This window comes from Danio rerio, chromosome 2 (assembly GCF_049306965.1).
Source record: "Danio rerio strain Tuebingen ecotype United States chromosome 2, GRCz12tu, whole genome shotgun sequence".
NCBI classification, from domain to species: domain Eukaryota; kingdom Metazoa; phylum Chordata; class Actinopteri; order Cypriniformes; family Danionidae; genus Danio; species Danio rerio.
The window spans coordinates 63,114,262-63,130,000 of record NC_133177.1 but is presented as its reverse complement, the minus strand read 5'-3'; the positions used below and the strand labels follow the sequence as shown (position 1 = coordinate 63,130,000).

The 15,739-nt window shown below is 42.6% G+C and overlaps 1 protein-coding gene across 3 annotated transcripts in view; it reads left to right on the top strand.

The window, feature by feature from the left end:
* Window positions 1–23: 23 nt before the first annotated feature.
* Window positions 24–15,739, top strand: part of cbarpa (CACN subunit beta associated regulatory protein a) — a 31,024-nt gene continuing 15,308 nt past the window's right edge. For 2 of the 3 annotated variants that reach the window (XR_012395444.1, XM_073932279.1), the window contains exons 1-5: window positions 24–126; window positions 1,948–2,010; window positions 3,870–4,015; window positions 8,388–8,449; window positions 13,881–14,031. Coding sequence is in view for 2 of the 3 variants with exons in the window: in XM_073932279.1 (XP_073788380.1) it covers window positions 13,942–14,031 (90 nt within the window). In the remaining variant the exon portion in view is untranslated. Of the gene's footprint in view, window positions 127–1,947; window positions 2,011–3,869; window positions 4,016–8,387; window positions 8,450–13,328; window positions 13,495–13,880; window positions 14,032–15,739 lie in introns of all 3 variants that reach the window. The other variant, XM_073932271.1, reaches the window with a different exon arrangement.

The following is a 15,739-nucleotide window of genomic DNA, read 5'->3' as shown; positions in this document are numbered from 1 at the left end:
GGGCGTGGCTTCATCTCCTCTTCATTCATAAACTCGGCTGCCATTAGGATGAAATGAACGGAGCGTCGCGCCATTGGTGAGCGCTTATAACGCGTCCCGCGCTCGGACGGCATGAATTACTGATAGGTGAGTGATCCCTGGCGCTAGCCACACATCTGTAGCGTCCCGCGCGTTTACTGGCGATGCGTTTCAGCGCGCGTCACGCTCACCCGTTAATAAACCAATGCGTTTTCTGACGCGTCTCTAATGTACCCGCCGCGAGTGGAACAGAACACACCGCGTGTCGCGTCGCGGAATGTGGACGCGTTTCGTTTCACCGCGTTGCGTCAACATTTAAACAGCGGCGATCAAACAGAACTAATGACGTCAGCGCGCGGTTTACTAGCGTTACTAGCGGCGCGCGAGACTAACCAGAGAATAACAAAAGAGCGCAGAAGAAGCCATCAGTCACTTACATAAGAAACTACAGCAGCCTCATGACGCGGCACAGCCACACTATCTGCATTACACACTGCCTGTACATCATAGAGGAGCCTACATATGATAATAATGAGAAACATAATCAAAGACATGATGAGCCACAACATCACTAACTCTCTGCAGTCACAGATACATGCATGTGTGCGTGAGGGCATTATATTCATATAGCTCATATACAATACAATCAAATTCAGTCATCACATATTCTGCTCCTGACAGTTATTAAAATAAATAAAGTCATTAATGGTCAGCAAATATGCATAAATGAGCACACACACTTTTAAAAATGAATAATTCTCTCCATTTCTTAGTGAATATGAACAATATATAAACTACACAGGCTTTATTAAACAGCAGCACGAGTGTGGTCAGTGAACATCTCTCAGAGAACACGTTTAAATTAAAGCGTCTTATTGCAAATGTTGGATTTGTGTGATGTTTTTCTAGATTTTTCCTCTTTGTTAAAATGTTTAATATATATTTTCCAGCATATTCCAATACATGTATTCCTGTAAGAGACTCATCTATGATCAGCACTGTGCACGATCTGGCCAGTGCAATGCACTCACACAGCCTGCAGTGTGCAGATGTGACGTGTTAATGAGTGTGTGTGTGTGTGTGTGTGTGTGTGTGTGTGTGTGTGTGTGTGCACGCGCGCTGTATTTTAGATTCTGTGTCCTACTTTTCTGCAGCTCAGCACTGAACACCACAGCATCCTCCATCAATCCTGTAATGCCTGAGATGACATCAATGGGCATCTCTTGGCCTGCTCAGGAGTGTGTGTGTGTGTGTGTCCTCATGAATACTCAGTGCGCGAGGCACAGGAAGCTGTTTAAATGCTTGTGTGTGTCGCTCACAGAGTTAATGAATGCCGGATGAAGCGGCTGTTTAACTGTGTTTATAGCTTCTCATTCGCTGACTGGACGTGTGTGTGTGTGTGTGTGTGTGTGTGTGTGTGTGTTTCATTAGTCCTACCAGTGTGTGTCACAGTCCAGTGCATCTCGATTGCTTCCCTTTACACGACCTGCATCACTAATTTAGAGATGATTCAAGTAAAAGATGAAAAAAGAAAGACTTTTATTATGGTCTACATGGTGTGGAGACACTCAGGAATATTCAGACTGAGGTATGAGATGTGCATGTTGCAGCTGAAGGGCTCTGCTCAGTTGTTTGCCGGGGCAACATTTATTAATTATGTTAACATACGCTGAAGAAATAAGTAAAATCTGAATGTAAACTATAGTAATACTCAACAAACCTTCACTGAATAAAAATACAAATGTGTCAGGTCATCTGAATGGAGGGTGTGCGAGTGTGTGAGTGTGTGAGTGTGTGAGTGTGTATGTGTGTGTCGGACAGATGGATGTTCTGCAGTGAATCTGATCATGTTGGATCATTCAGACGGATGAATAAACACCTGTCTATCTGTCTGTCTGTCTGTCTGTCATGTTCTCCTCTGCTCTTCAGGTGTAAAACACACACATTTGGACCATGAGTGATGAGTCTCCAATACAGACCCGCCTCACCACTGTGAGTACAACACACCACAACTTACTGACACTACTGAACTACCCACAGCTGACCACTGACAACTGACACACCCACCACTGACACACCCACCACTAACAGCTGACACACTGACAACTGACACACCCACCACCGACACACCCACCACTAACAGCTGACACACTGACAACTGACACACCAACAACTGACACACCCACAACTGACACACCCACAACTACACTGATGCTACATCTGACATCCAGAACTGACACAATCATTAGTACTGTACAAGTAACTGACAAACACACCACTGGAAATGGAAAACCACACACACACACACGCACACACACACCTGGTGTGTTTCTCCTCTGCATGTTCCTCTCGGAGGGAGTCTCTCTGATATCGGTGTTTCTCTGTACTGCGTCCGCTGTGGAGAACAACACAGACAGCTTGTGTTATTGGCTGAGTACAGAATGACGTGCAGCGTGTGTTCAACACACACCACATGGACATGAATCAAATCAGAAATACTCACACACGTTGGCATTTACTCTTATGGGAATCTCTGTGAGTATATACACACACACACACACACACACACACACACACACACACACACACACACACACACACACACACACACACACACACGTTTATGTCCAGACCGATCCATTTATTATTTACACCATAGTGTTTATTTTATGTGTGTGTGTGTGTGTGTGTGTGTGTGAGAGAGAGAGGAAGAGTGAGTGTGAATGAGTGAGCCGCATTATGATTGTGTGTTAGTGTACGCAAGTGTGTTTGAGTGTTTTACTAAGTGAATGTGTGTGTGCTAGTGTTTGTATAATTGAGTGCCTATGTTTATGTGTGTGTGTGTGTGAGATTGATTGTCTGTATGTTTTTTTGTGTGTGTTATTGTGTGATTGAGTGCCAATACGTTTGTGTGTGTGAGATTGAGTGTGTGTTAGTGTATGTAATTGAGAGTGCCTGTATGATTGTGTGCGTTAGAGTGTGTGTGTGTGTTAGTCTATGTAATTGTGAGTACCTGTATGATTGTGCGCTAGTGTGTGTGTGTGTGTGTCTGTGTTGGAGGTGAGGAAACTCCTCAGGTGTGAAGGGGCCTCATGGAGATGTGGTTGTCATGAAGATTCTCTCCATGTCATGAGGGATGCCCCTCAGAGGACACTTCTGTGTGTGTGTGTTACAGCACCTGCACACTAATTAGTGAACACTCGTCACGCTCGGAAAATCAGCATCAGTGTTTGAGCGCTGACGTCTCTCAGCTTCACACTGAACACACACACACACACACGCTCATCTCTAATTTTAGCCCGTGTGTCCTCATTTCTCACTCGGACAGACAGAAGCTGAAGATCTGCCTATGGAGAGGTCTTCATTATCCTGATGAGGGATAGACTGATGTACAGCTGATCTTCAGCTCTCCACAGAGAGATTTCCCCAATACATTTATAATCTGGTGTCTGTTCTCTTCACCATGAGGACAGCACATAATGTTTGACTAGTCATTCATCAAGACACTTAGTGTTCAGATTAAAGTGACTGTAGGGGAAACTGGAGCACCCGGAGGAAACCCACGCCAACACGGAGAGAACATGCAAACTCCACACAGAAACACCAACTGACCCAGCCGAGGCTCGAACCAGCAACCTTCTTGCTGTGTTAACCACTGAGCTACAGTGCCGCCCAAAAGAAAATCTCAGGAGGGCAAATAATGTTGTCTTCTACTGTAAAATATTTCAAAATGAAAGCAAGCTGTGTGTTCTGGAGTCAGAAGAGTCCAGCCTGACGTCTCACTGCAGCAACAGCACTTTGTTTTGCTCACTTTGATAATGTGTGTGTGTGTGTGTGTGTGTGTGTGTCAGGACGTTCCTCTGGCATCAGGATCACAGGAGAACTATGTCCTGCTGCTGGTGTTGGTGTGTGTGTTCGCCAGCGGGACGCTGATCATTCTCTCACTACTCTTGATCTTCTGCCACCGCTGCTGTCGAGGGGGACGACGATACTCCAGGTGGGCACACAAACACACACACGCTTGCACGCACAGACATACTCGTACACATTCTCTCTTACACACACACCTCTCTTTCTCTCTCTCTCACACACACACACACACAAACACACACACACACACACACACATGATGGTGTTTTCATGCATTAGGAGAGAAACGTACAGCATCACTTAAGATATTAAACTAACCATTTGATATCAGAAGCTTCAGCACAGATGATGGACAGCAGCCTGTAAGTACATTTAAGATTTGTTTCAGTTGTTGTGTATGGTTTTGAGGACTTGTTTCCAGCTGTTTGTGTAAAGTTGTAGGACATTTAAACTTGCTTTCAGTTGTGTATAATACTAGAAGTTGTTTAGCCACTGTTTCCTTGGTTACTATAAGAGCTTGTGTAGCGAACGCAGACGCGGTTCGCGTCGTCCGCCTCAGTTTCGGCCCTTGTTTTGACTCGGGAGGCGTGTCCAAACGCCAGGTAACCACTATATAGTGAGCACGGTAGCATTAGTCGGCAGGAGAAGCACTTTAGCAGCATCTAGAACAGCAGCCTGTAAGTACATTTAAGATTTGTTTCAGTTGTTGTGTATGGTTTTGAGGACTTGTTTCCAGCTGTTTGTGTAAAGTTGTAGGACATTTAAACTTGCTTTCAGTTGTGTATAATACTAGAAGTTGTTTAGCCACTGTTTCCTTGGTTACTATAAGAGCTTGTGTAGCGAACGCAGACGCGGTTCGCGTCGTCCGCCTCAGTTTCGGCCCTTGTTTTGACTCTCGAGGCGTGTCCAGCTGAATTCAATCAGCTAGTGCTTTAGGGGTTATATAAACAACTAGTTCACCGCGGCAGCGGTCGCGGCAGCCTCGTGTGAAGACCGCCTCGTGTGAAGACCGACGAGGGTAAAGACCATCGACTCTACCTGCGCGACTCCACCGAGCAAAGACACCGACAAAGCACTTGAGTACTTTACTTTATTGTTTTACTTTACACTTATTTTTTTTTTGTTGTCAGTGCACTTTTATTATGTGTTTTCTAATTCCTGTTGTTACTAACACTCGCAAAACACGGGAGGTACGCTGCAGGCGTAATCCTCACAACCTTCGTTCAATACATGTATCTACTATTTCACAACTCTCTCTCTCCGTGGGCCTCTGGAATTGTCAATCAGCTGTTAACAAGGCTGATTTTATTACCTCCATAGCTACATATTCTGACTATAATCTCATGGCTCTAACTGAGACCTGGTTGAGGCCGGAGGACACTGCTACACATGCTACTCTTTCTGCTAATTTCTCTTTTTCCCACACTCCTCGTCAGACAGGGAGAGGGGGTGGGACTGGACTACTAATTTCCAAAGAATGGAAATTTACTCTGATACCGTCCCTGCCAACAATCAGCTCCTTTGAATTCCATGCAGTCACCATTATCCACCCCTTCTACATAAATGTGGTTGTCATCTACCGCCCACCAGGTAAATTAGGTCACTTCCTAGATGAACTGGATGTTCTTCTCTCATCTTTTTCTAATTTTGCCACTCCCTTATTGGTGCTAGGTGACTTCAACATTTACGTTGACAAACCGCAAGCTGCAGACTTTCAGACTCTGCTTGCCTCTTTTGACCTAAAAAGAGCACCTACTTCTGCTACCCACAAATCGGGTAATCAGCTAGACCTTATTTACACACGACACTGCTTCACTGATCAAACAATAGTAACTCCACTACAAATATCTGATCATTTCCTTCTGTCTCTCAACATCCACATTACTCCTGAGCCGCCACACACTCCAACACTGGTCACCTTTCGCAGAAACCTACGATCTCTCTCACCCAATAGACTATCCACCATTGTTTCAGACTCTCTTCCTCCATCTCGCAAACTCACTGCACTTGATTCGAACAGTGCCACTAATACACTCTGCTCCACACTAGCATCATGTCTAGACCGATTATGTCCTCTTGCATCCAGGCCAGCCCGTGCCAGTCCTCCTGCACCCTGGCTCTCGGATGCTCTCCGTGAGCATCGCTCAAAACTTCGGGCTGCAGAGAGAATTTGGCGGAAAACTAAAAATCCTGCACATCTCTTAACATACCAAACTCTTCTGTCCTCTTTCTCAGCTGAGGTTACTTCTGCAAAGCAGACGTATTACCGTCTGAAAATCAACAATGCCACTAATCCTCGCCTACTTTTTAAAACATTTTCCTCCCTCCTCTATCCTCCTCCTCCACCCGCATCCTCCACACTTACTACTGATGACTTTGCTACATTCTTCTGCACCAAAACTGCAAAAATCAGTGCTCAATTTGCTGCACCTACAACAAACACGCAAGATACAACACCAACACCACACACACTCACCTCTTTTTCTCAGCTCTCTGAGTCTGAGGTGTCCAAACTTGTGCTATCTAGCCATGCAACCACCTGTCCACTCGATCCCATTCCCTCTCATCTCTTGCAAGCCATCTCTCCTGCAGTCATACCAACACTGACTCACATAATTAACACATCTCTTGACTCTGGTTTATTCCCCACTACATTTAAGCAGGCTAGGGTAACCCCACTGCTAAAGAAACCCAACCTGGACCATACGCTACTTGAAAACTACAGACCAGTATCCCTGCTTCCATTCATGGCCAAGATTCTGGAGAAAGTAGTGTTCAATCAAGTCCTGGACTTTCTTACTCAAAACAATCTCATGGACAACAAGCAATCCGGCTTTAAGAAAGGCCACTCAACTGAGACTGCCCTGCTCTCGGTCGTGGAGGATCTCAGACTGGCTAAAGCAGACTCTAAATCATCAGTCCTCATTTTGCTGGACTTGTCAGCTGCTTTTGACACTGTCAACCACCAGATCCTGCTATCTACGCTTGAGTCACTGGGCGTTGCGGGCACTGTTATACAATGGTTTAGATCTTACCTCTCTGACAGGTCATTCAGGGTGTCTTGGAGGGGAGAGGTGTCCAACCTACAGCATCTAAACACTGGGGTACCTCAAGGCTCTGTTCTTGGGCCACTTCTCTTCTCCATCTACACATCATCTCTAGGACCAGTCATCCAGAGACATGGATTCTCCTACCACTGCTATGCTGATGACACCCAGCTATACCTCTCTTTTCATCCTGATGATCCCTCGGTTCCAGCTCGTATCTCAGCCTGCCTGTTGGATATTTCACACTGGATGAAAGATCATCATCTTCAGCTGAACCTCGCAAAAACGGAAATGCTTGTAGTTTCTGCCAACCCGACTCTACACCATAACTTTTCAATCCAGATGGATGGGGCAACCATTACTGCATCCAAAATGGTGAAAAGCCTTGGAGTAACGATTGATGACCAACTAAACTTCTCTGACCACATTTCTAGAACTGCTCGATCGTGCAGATTTGCACTCTATAACATCAGAAAGATCCGACCCTTCTTATCTGAACATGCAGCTCAACTCCTTGTTCAAGCTCTTGTTCTCTCCAAACTGGATTACTGCAACTCTCTACTAGCTGGGCTTCCAGCTAACTCTATCAAGCCTCTTCAACTGCTCCAGAATGCAGCAGCACGAGTTGTCTTCAATGAACCTAAACGAGCACATGTCACTCCACTGCTAGTCCGTTTGCACTGGCTGCCAGTTGCTGCTCGCATCAAATTCAAAACTCTGATGTTTGCCTACAAAGTGACTTCTGGCCTAGCACCTTCTTATCTGCACTCACTTCTGCAGATCTATGTGCCCTCCAGAAACTTGCGTTCTGTGAATGAACGTCGCCTCGTGGTTCCATCCCAAAGAGGGAAAAAATCACTTTCGCGAACGCTCACGCTCAATCTGCCCAGTTGGTGGAATGAACTCCCTAACTGCATCAGAACAGCAGAGTCACTCGCTATTTTCAAGAAACGACTAAAAACTCAACTATTTAGTCTCCACTTCACTTCCTAAGCTGCAATTGCCTCTTTGAATATCACACTAATTGTACAAAAAAAAAAAAAAAAAAAAAAAAAAAAAAAAAAAAAAAAAAAAAAAAAAAAAAAAACTACTAACACTTCCCTTCTTAGACTTTACAGACCTGAAACTTGCCTTTAGTACTTATTCATTGTTGCTCTTGGTTGTGTAAATTGCTTCCTTGTCCTCATTTGTAAGTCGCTTTGGATAAAAGCGTCTGCTAAATGACTAAATGTAAATGTAAATGTATGATGGTGGTGATGATGATGATGATGATGGTGATGATGATGATGGTGATGATGACGATGGTGGTGATGATGATGATGATGGTGATGATGGTGATGATGATGGTGGTGATGATGATGATGGTGGTGATGGTAATGATGGTGATGATGATGATGATGATGATGGTGATGATGATGAAGATGAAGATGTTTGTGTTCTTCTCATATTTAGAGCCAGTGATGACCTGGAGAAGACCAACACGACATACATAGAGGAGAGTCAGCCCGTTCATGGTAAACACACTGTAAAACACAAACACAGTTACACTGTCAAGGTGATAGAGATTAAAAAGTTTAAATATTTGCTTTCGTCTATTAAGTAAATAAGGATAGCATCATTTACCTCTTATTTTAGGCATTAATTTTTCTCAAACTGAAATGATATACAACAAATGTATAATTTAGATGACGGTAATAGAGTTTACGGTTACAGAGTTGACGGTAACATAGGTGACGGTAAAAGAGCTGATGGTAACAGAGTCGATGGTAACATAAGATATGGTAACAGAGTCTACGGTAACAGATACGACGTTAAGAGAGTAGACGATAACAGAGTTGATGGGAACAGCGCTGAAGGTAACAGAGTTGGTGGTAACAGCTGATGGTAACAGATTCGACGTTAAGAGAGTTGACGAGAACAGAGCTGACGGTAACAGTTGATGGTAACATAGGCGATGGTAACATAGGCAACAGTAACAGATTTGACGCAAAGAGAATTGACGGTAAGAGCAGATGATAACAGCTGATGGAAACAGAGTTGACAGTAGCAGAGTTGACATTAACAGAGTTGAAGAAAACAGAGTTGACCATAACAGAGTTGACGATAACAAAGCTGACGATAACAGAGTTGACCATAACAGAGTTGACGATAACAGAGTTGACGATAACAGAGTTGACCATAACAGAGTTGACGATAACAGAGTTGACGATAACAGAGTTGACCATAACAGAGTTGACGATAACAAAGCTGACGATAACAGAGTTGACGATAACAGAGTTGACGATAACAGAGTTGACGGTAACAGAGTTGACGATAACAGAGGTAACGATAAAAGAGTTGACGATAACGATAACAAAGCTGACGATAACAGAGTTGACGATAACAGAGTTGACGGTAACAGAGTTGACGATAACAAAGCTGACGATAACAGAGTTGACGATAACAAAGCTGACGATAACAGAGTTGACCATAACAGAGTTGACGATAACAGAGTTGACGATAACAGAGTTGACCATAACAGAGTTGACGATAACAGAGTTGACGATAACAGAGTTGACCATAACAGAGTTGACGATAACAAAGCTGACGATAACAGAGTTGACGATAACAGAGTTGACGATAACAGAGTTGACGGTAACAGAGTTGACGATAACAGAGGTAACGATAAAAGAGTTGACGATAACGATAACAAAGCTGACGATAACAGAGTTGACGATAACAGAGTTGACGGTAACAGAGTTGACGATAACAAAGCTGACGATAACAGAGTTGACGATAACGGAGTTGACGGTAACAGAGTTGACGATAACAAAGCTGACGATAACAGAGTTGACGATAACGGAGTTAACGATAACAAAGCTGACGATAACAGAGTTGACGATAACAGAGTTGACGATAACAAAGCTGACAATAACAGAGTTGACGATAACAAAGCTGACAATAACAGAGTTGACGATAACAGAGTTGACAATAACAGAGTTGACGATAACAGAGTTGACAATAACAGAGTTGACGATAACAGGGTTGACGATAACAGGGTTGACGATAACAGGGTTGACGATAACAAAGCTGACGATAACAGAGTTGACGATAACGGAGTTGACGATAACGGAGTTAACGATAACAAAGCTGACGATAACAGAGTTGACGATAACAGAGTTGACGATAACAGGGTTGACAATAACAGAGTTGACTATAACAGAGTTGACGATAACAGGGTTGACAATAACCGAGTTGACGATAACAGAGTTGACCATAACAGAGTTAACGATAACAGAGTTGACCATAACAGAGTTGACGATAACAAAGCTGACGATAACAGAGTTGACCATAACAGAGTTGACGGTAACAGAGTTGACCATAACAGAGGTAACGATAAAAGAGTTGACGATAAAAGAGTTGACGATAACAGAGTTGACGATAACAAAGCTGACGATAACAGAGTTGACGATAACAGAGTTGACGGTAACAAAGCTGACGATAACAGAGTTGACGATAACAGAGTTGACGGTAACAAAGCTGACCATAACAGAGTTGACGATAACAGAGTTGACCATAACAGAGTTGACGATAACAAAGCTGACGATAACAGAGTTGACGATTACAGAGTTGACGGTAACAGAGTTGACGATAACAGAGGTAACGATAAAAGAGTTGACGATAACAGAGTTGAAGAAAACAGAGTTGACCATAACAGAGTTGACGATAACAAAGCTGACGATAACAGAGTTGACCATAACAGAGTTGACGATAACAGAGTTGACGATAACAGAGTTGACCATAACAGAGTTGACGATAACAGAGTTGACGATAACAGAGTTGACCATAACAGAGTTGACGATAACAAAGCTGACGATAACAGAGTTGACGATAACAGAGTTGACGATAACAGAGTTGACGGTAACAGAGTTGACGATAACAGAGGTAACGATAAAAGAGTTGACGATAACGATAACAAAGCTGACGATAACAGAGTTGACGATAACAGAGTTGACGGTAACAGAGTTGACGATAACAAAGCTGACGATAACAGAGTTGACGATAACGGAGTTGACGGTAACAGAGTTGACGATAACAAAGCTGACGATAACAGAGTTGACGATAACGGAGTTAACGATAACAAAGCTGACGATAACAGAGTTGACGATAACAGAGTTGACGATAACAAAGCTGACAATAACAGAGTTGACGATAACAAAGCTGACAATAACAGAGTTGACGATAACAGAGTTGACAATAACAGAGTTGACGATAACAGAGTTGACAATAACAGAGTTGACGATAACAGGGTTGACGATAACAGGGTTGACGATAACAGGGTTGACGATAACAAAGCTGACGATAACAGAGTTGACGATAACGGAGTTGACGATAACGGAGTTAACGATAACAAAGCTGACGATAACAGAGTTGACGATAACAGAGTTGACGATAACAGGGTTGACAATAACGGAGTTGACGATAACAGAGTTGACGATAACAAAGCTGACAATAACAGAGTTGACTATAACAGAGTTGACGATAACAGGGTTGACAATAACCGAGTTGACGATAACAGAGTTGACCATAACAGAGTTAACGATAACAGAGTTGACCATAACAGAGTTGACGATAACAAAGCTGACGATAACAGAGTTGACCATAACAGAGTTGACGGTAACAGAGTTGACCATAACAGAGGTAACGATAAAAGAGTTGACGATAAAAGAGTTGACGATAACAGAGTTGACGATAACAAAGCTGACGATAACAGAGTTGACGATAACAGAGTTGACGGTAACAAAGCTGACGATAACAGAGTTGACGATAACAGAGTTGACGGTAACAAAGCTGACCATAACAGAGTTGACGATAACAGAGTTGACCATAACAGAGTTGACGATAACAAAGCTGACGATAACAGAGTTGACGATTACAGAGTTGACGGTAACAGAGTTGACGATAACAGAGGTAACGATAAAAGAGTTGACGATAACAGAGTTGAGGATAACAAAGCTGACGATAACAGAGTTGGCGGTAACAGAGTTGACGATAACAAAGCTGACGATAACAGAGTTGACGATAACGGAGTTAACGATAACAAAGCTGACGATAACAGAGTTGACAATAACAGAGTTGACGATAACAGAGTTGACGATAACAGAGTTGACGATAACAGAATTGACGATAACAAAGCTGATGATAATAGAGTTGACGATAACGGAGTTGACGATAACGGAGTTGACGATAACGGAGTTAACGATAACAAAGCTGACGATAACAGAGTTGACGATAACAGAGTTGACGATAACAAAGCTGACAATAACAGAGTTGACGATAACAGAGTTGACAATAACAGAGTTGACCATAACAGAGTTGACGATAACAGAGTTGGCGGTAACAGAGTTGACGATAACAAAGCTGACGATAACAGAGTTGACGATAACGGAGTTAACGATAACAAAGCTGACGATAACAGAGTTGACAATAACAGAGTTGACGATAACAGAGTTGACGATAACAGAGTTGACGATAACAGAATTGACGATAACAAAGCTGATGATAATAGAGTTGACGATAACGGAGTTGACGATAACGGAGTTGACGATAACGGAGTTGACGATAACGGAGTTGACGATAACGGAGTTAACGATAACAAAGCTGACGATAACAGAGTTGACGATAACAGAGTTGACGATAACAAAGCTGACAATAACAGAGTTGACGATAACAGAGTTGACAATAACAGAGTTGACCATAACAGAGTTGACGATAACAAAGCTGACGATAACAGAGTTGACGATAACAGAGTTGACGATAACAAAGCTGACGATAACAGAGTTGACGATAACAGAGTTGACGATAACAGAGTTGACGATAACAAAGCTGACAATAACAAAGCTGACGATAACAGAGTTGACGATAACAGAGTTGACGATAACAAAGCTGACGATAACAGAGTTGATGATAACGGAGTTAACGATAACAAAGCTGACGATAACAGAGTTGACGATAACAGAGTTGACGATAACAAAGCTGACAATAACAGAGTTGACGATAACAGAGTTGACAATAACAGAGTTGACGATAACAGAATTGACGATAACAAAGCTGATGATAACAGAGTTGACGATAACGGAGTTGACGATAACGGAGTTGACGATAACGGAGTTAACGATAACAAAGCTGATGATAACAGAGTTGACGATAACGGAGTTGACGATAACAGAGTTGACGATAACAGAGTTGACGATAACAAAGCTGACAATAACGGAGTTGACGATAACGGAGTTAACAATAACAAAGCTGACGATAACAGAGTTGACGATAACAGAGTTGACAGTAGCAGAGTTGACAGTAGCAGAGTTGACGGTAGCAGAATTAGACAGCATTTATATTATCCTTCATCCTTAGATGTGGCCATCAGACTGGAGAGCGGAGAGTCTCTGTCTACCTCCAGTTGTCATGGAAACGTGGATGCTGAGCAGTTCCTGTCTGCATCCTGTACCGGCCGACGGGTCTCCTTCAATGAGGCTGCCATGTATGAGCAGAGCACCAAAGACTCAGAGAAAGGTCGAAGGTCAGACACACCTATATGAAGGTTTCAAAGTCAGACAAGCTCATGATAACATCAAAAAGCATGCTTCCTTTTAATAAGGTCAAAGGTCAGATTCACATAAAGGTCAAAAGTTCATACTTGCATGTACAAAGTTTAAGAAGTCTTATACAAAATTCAAACTTGCTCTTACAGAGGTCAAGCATGCTCATATGGAGGTCATAAGTTCAGACAGGCTGATACGAAAGTCAAACTCACTCATACAAAGGTTAAAGGTCAGACAGGCTCATATGAAGGTCAAAGTTCAGACAGGCTGATATGAAATTCAAAGGTCAGACTCCCTTATCTTAAGGTCAAAGGTCAGACTGGCTCATACAGGTGACTCATCTATGTCTATCTGCACCTGTCAGGTACACGCTGACAGAAGGAGACTTCCACCATCTGAAGAAGGCCCGTCTGACGCACCTGCAGATGCTGAAGATCCTGACCATCATGGAGTGTGAATCTGCAGAGAGCAGCGCACCACAGCCCTCCACACACACACCACTCGCCATATTCCAGGTCTGAATATAATCACTGATTGGAATCAGCTGTTAACTCTATTTGATAAATCAAGAACGGCTGCTGATTCTAGAGTTGTTCAGAAGTACAGGAGCAGTCCACTTCAGCAGCAGATCATTTACTCTAGCTGTGGGTTTAATGCAAATGTGTATGTGTGTGTGTGTGTGTGTGTGTGTGTGTTGATATGTATGTACAGACAGGTCCATTTATATTAGGACATTGACACAGTTCTAACATGTTTGTCTCTATACACCAACTCAACGGATTTGAAATGAACTGAATGAAAGCAAGATGTGAAGAAAGCAAGACGGTCAGCTTTAACCTGAGGGTGTTTACATCCACATCAGGTGAACACTGGAGGAGTTACAGCAGTCTGCATATGTGCCTCACACTTGTTAAGGGACCAAAAGTACTTGGACGATTGTCTTCTCAGCTGTTTCATGGCCAGGTGTGTGTTATTCCTTCATTATCCCAATTACAGTGAGCAGATAACAGCTCAGGAGCTCATCTCAAGCGTGCTGTTAGCATTGGGAATCTGTTACCGTCAACTCTCAAAAGGAGATCCAAAGAGCTGTCACCATCATTAGACTGAAGCAACAGAACCAACCCATTAGAGAGAGAGAGAGAGAGAGAGAGAGCAGGAACATCAGGAGTGGCCAAAACAACTGTGTTGAACATTCTTAAACAGAAAGAGCGCATCAGTGATTTCAGCGACACTAAAAGACCCGGAACAACTGTGCTGGATGACTGAAGAACTCTCTCCCTGGTGAGGAAAACACGCTTCACAACAGTTGGCCAGATCAAGAACACTCTCCAGGGGTCTGTTCTTCGTACGTGGATTACTCAGTTAGCTGGATTTGGATATTGACGATTTGACACGATCCAGGATCGTTTCGTTCTTCAAAGCTGATCCGAGAGTTGTTGTCATGGCAACAGATCTGCTAGGTCAAACCTGATCGGGAGCAGGTTCAATTCATATAAACAGGATTAGATCGGCTCAGTTCAAGCAAAGATAATACAGAAAGTATGTACCGAGTTTTGATATTTTCTTACAGTAAAAGTTATATACAATTGGGAAAATAGTAGTTTTTAACTATATATATAAAGTTATAGTCATTAATAAAATAAATAAAGTTTTACATATTAATAAAACGTATGCAATCTGCACCCTCGAAATGAAAGTACAAAGACTGCCATCTGCTGGTGCAAAGACAAAACTTATTGATATGAACTTTTTAGATCGCTTTAGTACAAATTGTGTATAATAGAAATGCACAATATGTGACTTTTTTTTAAAAGCAATAATATATTTATGCAGTCATAAACATGTTTTGACAGTTAATATGCCAGTGATTTGATGCTTCACAAAAGTTGCAGACGCCTTTATCAATATCAAAATGCTTTTGGAAACAACCAGTTATTCTTTACACCGATTAAAAAACTGTACTATAACAAAGAAAATCTTTTATAAATGTAGAACTAAATACATTGATTTGCATTGAAATACATGATGAATACTCTTGTCTTGACAAATGAAAGTGTAAAGCCTGCAGCTCACAACAAATGTGAAGTTACTGCGTGTCATATTTTACAAGCCGTTTACTGCTAATTTGATGTAATTTTGCTCACATGGATAATTGAATATTAATCAGATGATGTCATTACGCTGCTGTGCCGTCAGCCAATCGTTGCATTGCTGATCATGATT